Genomic DNA, 3,690 nt, shown 5'->3' with positions numbered 1-3,690 from the left:
GAGCTCACGCACTGGTGCAGGCGCTGTCGGCAGAGTCCGAGTCCGCACGGTAGAAGTTATTGTGGCAGGTGCAGATGCTGGCAGCTGGCGCGGTGGTTCGGCTATTCGGGGGACAGGGGAGGCAGGGTCCCTCTCCTTGCTTTGCCTTGTAACTCCCAGGGGGACAGGCTGCAAGAGAAAAGAGGATGGCACATATTATGTCCCTTCTCTACAGACATCCCAACCTTCCCTCCTCTGAGAGAACCTGGCCATTCCCAGCCTATGTCTTAGCCCCTCTAACTCCCAGACCACAGGAGCAATGCTTGTGTTGCCCAACTCCAGCTACGGCTGCAAAGGGCCCCTTTGCCTCAGAGAGACCCCCCGTCAGCAGATCCCTCTTCATTCCTATCCCCCACCCCCCACCTGTGTGCCTCAGAGGACGTCAGTCCATCACCTGGACAGTTTGATTCGTTGACACAGGGCAGGGAGAAGAGGAAGGGATAGGATGAGACCACGGGTGGGCCTCACACCCTGTACCCACTGAGATGCCCCAGCTTTCCCCAAGGACACTCCAAGAGAATAAGTCTCAAGAAGCCTCAAGGATAGTGCCACAGTCAGAGGTAGGGCCCCCTCTGCAGACAGCTCCCGGCAAATCTCTGCTCCCACCCGCCAAGAAACAGGGCAGGGGTGAGAGGGCTGGGCAGGAGTAAGGAGGAAAGGGGACAAGAAAACAGAAAGAAGGCAGGGGTCACCGGGAGTTCAAAGTCTCAAAGCCCCCAGGGGACCTGTCCCAAGCGACTCCTGAGCCCAGAGTCCTGAACACCCTTCCCATCTCTTCTGTCAACCACATTCGTCCCTGTGGCAGGGGCTCTGCGCATTCCCCATGCGTAGGGTGGCCATAATATTAAAAATGAGAATATTTACAGAGTGAAAGGGGCACTGGGTTTGGAGACAGGATAACGGGCATGACTGGGGACTGTCCTGGCCACACTGAAGTGACTTGTCAATCCACCCGCGGGATGACCTCTGGGAGGGAGGGGTCACCAAGCTTTCTGAGGCCTAGAGCTGGGGCTGTGCTCTTCTTTAGGGTTTAATCTCCCCTCATGAAGGTGATATTCCATCCTAGCTCTTTGAACCAGTGGGGGAGGGGGCAGAGGCCAGGCCAGCCTGGTTGCTATGGGAACCAGCCTGCACTTCCTGCCAGGGACCTGCAGAGTGTTAGCCCTTCTTCAGGCTGTCAGGCTCATCACCCCCACCCGCTTTCTACACTTGGGAAGAGGAAGTTTCCAGCAGGTTCCTAAAGAGAAGCAGAGGGGGGGCTGGTGAGGCAACCCCAAACCGGGGCCTCACAGGGCAGGCCAGGTTGATGGTCTGGTCCCCTCACACAGGGGGCTATGATAAGAGCCATTCCCACTTTGGGAGGCACCATCACAAGTCCCACAGAGAAGTGGACAAGACCCTCACCCCTTGCGGGACTTCAACTCTGGGTGGAGATTTAAAGCCGGCTCCGACATTCCCTAGCTGGGAGGCCGGCCCAGCAGAACCTCCCCGAGTCTCCATGTTCTTTGGCAAAATAGGGAGAGAACTGGAATCACTCTTCAGGGTAGTGGTGAGGCTCAGGTGGGAACGGCTGGGAAGTCAGTAGATCAGGAAGTCTGATGAGACTCCGCCAGTCTCCCGCCCGCCCTGTGAACAGGGACTTGAACAATCCCTACCCTCCATTTGTCTGCACACTCCTGGGACCGGCGACTCCCAGCAGATGGGGACACGAGCTCCTGGGGCAGGGACTCATTTGCTCATCCCCATTTACAGTCTTGGGAGACAGTCTCTACCACTGCTCCATTTTGCAGGAGGAAGCCAAGGTTAGCATGGTCGGATAACTTGCACAGGCTCACAGAAGTGGTTAAAGTGACGACTGGGGACAGGAGGGACTCGGCCTCTAACTACTGTGCCATACACACGGCCTCCCAGGAAACATGAACCCTCAGGACAAAGTGATACCCACAGCAGAGCCCCTCTAGAACTTTCGCCATGAAGTGGACACTGGGGACAGGACCAAGGGGGCATCCCTGCCAGCCTCGAAGGTCTGCCCTCATTCGCGGGGCTCACTTGTCAAGCATTCACAAGGTCTCTAGTTCACTTAAAGCCTCCATCTCTCTTGTTCCTAATCTCCCCTGCTTCAGCTCTCTGGCGCTGGGGACTGCAGGTAGAGAGACTTGTGCATGCCAGGCAAGTGCACCGCCACAGAGTGCGCCCTCAACTTGGTTTTCCTCCTCTCTTCCTGGAGTATTCTTTCCCTCCTTCCTCAGGCCCCACTTACCCCGGCACTGGGACTCCTTGGCAGCTGGCTCATGGCCAGTAGCGCAGGTGCAGGCGCCAACGGGCACCATCCACTCCCCGTCGCCATTGCAGTAGAGCTTGAGAGGCACTGACACCTCCACAGCGTTAGCGACGCAGGTGCCGGGGGCAATGACCAGTGAGGTGGGCTCCGCGCCCGTGAGGGTCTCGGGGAAGAGCGCAAAGCCGGCGGTGGTGGATGCACACTTCTTGTAGAAGGCACGCACAGAGATGAGTGACATGCAGGCACCTTGGTCCTGGAAGGCCAAGTAGAAGCCGGCCTTGGAGAGGGGCCCGAAGCTGCGCACCTTGGTGTTGACGCGCCCGGCATCGAGCCGGGAGAAGCTCTCATCCGGTGCGATGGTGTCCACTTTCACGTAGGGGTTCTCCATCCAGAAGGGAGAGGAGGCCGAAGCCACGTCGCTGTCAGCCTCATAGTAGAAAAGGTTGAAGGTTTCCTTGCAGGAGCCGGGGATGTTGGGGATGCTGTTGCAGTCTCGCACGGTGAACTTGAGCTCCACGTAGACGCGCTGCACTTCCCGCCGCCAGATAAAACCCGTGCGAAGCCAGTTGTTCTGACTGGACTCACGGACGTTACACACCTGATACGTTCGGATAGGGTTCATGGCTTCATCGTATCCACTTACTTCTTCCCACTGAGTGTGGACCAAGTGAAAAAGAGAATGAGCCATTTCCCTCGTGTCTGGGGCTGCTGCATTTACCTCACGGGGTGCTTCTGTGGCAGGTGGCTGAGCATACATACACAGGTTCAAAACCCAGCTTACTGGGTGACCATGTCACTCAACCTCTCGGTGCCTCAGTTTCTCGGTCCAAAACCAAGAGATGATTAACATCCCCGAGGAATACAGAACTCAGGGAAGAGAGCACCCAGAACAGCACTGGGACCTTGGGAAGCCTGGGCTGAGTCCTAAGTGTGTGTGATCTTGGGGGTCTCGGTTTCGTCACCGAGTGCGGCTGACTGGAATTAAATGAGGTTGCGAGGAACTAAACAGCACAACTTGGCTAATCTGGCCTGACAGAGAAAGCATTTGGTGAACGCTGGCTGTCGACACTAAGGACACATTTCATTGTCACGAAAATTCCACAAGAAATCCAAGGCTTATAGAAGAGGCAGACCAGCCCACATCACAGGTGGCCCGGTGACGGCAGAGCCTGTACTGTCATCACACCTAGGGCCCCAGGGCTCAGCCTAGCCACGAAGGCCACCTGGGGACGTTCATTCCAATAGCCAAGGGAGAGAGACTAGAATGGTAGGAATTTAATAGTCAAGAAATGGAGGCCCAGAAAAGTCAATCGCCCTGCTCGAGGCACACAGTGTGGTAGAGAGCTGTGGCCCAGGCTTCCTGGTCTTTC

The 3,690-nt window shown here is 56.7% G+C and overlaps 1 protein-coding gene across 1 annotated transcript in view; it reads right to left on the bottom strand.

The window, feature by feature from the left end:
- Positions 1-3,690, bottom strand: part of Ephb3 (EPH receptor B3) — a 17,998-nt gene that overhangs the window by 5,485 nt on the left and 8,823 nt on the right. Inside the window, exons 3-4 of the mRNA XM_005368974.3 lie at positions 2,300-2,972; positions 13-168 (exon numbers count right to left, since the gene is read on the bottom strand). Coding sequence (XP_005369031.1) covers positions 13-168; positions 2,300-2,972 — 829 coding nt within the window. The remainder of the gene's footprint in view (positions 1-12; positions 169-2,299; positions 2,973-3,690) is intronic.

Source organism: Microtus ochrogaster, unplaced genomic scaffold (assembly GCF_000317375.1).
Source record: "Microtus ochrogaster isolate Prairie Vole_2 unplaced genomic scaffold, MicOch1.0 UNK43, whole genome shotgun sequence".
Taxonomy (NCBI): Eukaryota; Metazoa; Chordata; class Mammalia; order Rodentia; family Cricetidae; genus Microtus; species Microtus ochrogaster.
The sequence above is the reverse complement of the archived record's forward strand: the minus strand, read 5'-3'. Positions and strand labels throughout refer to the sequence as shown.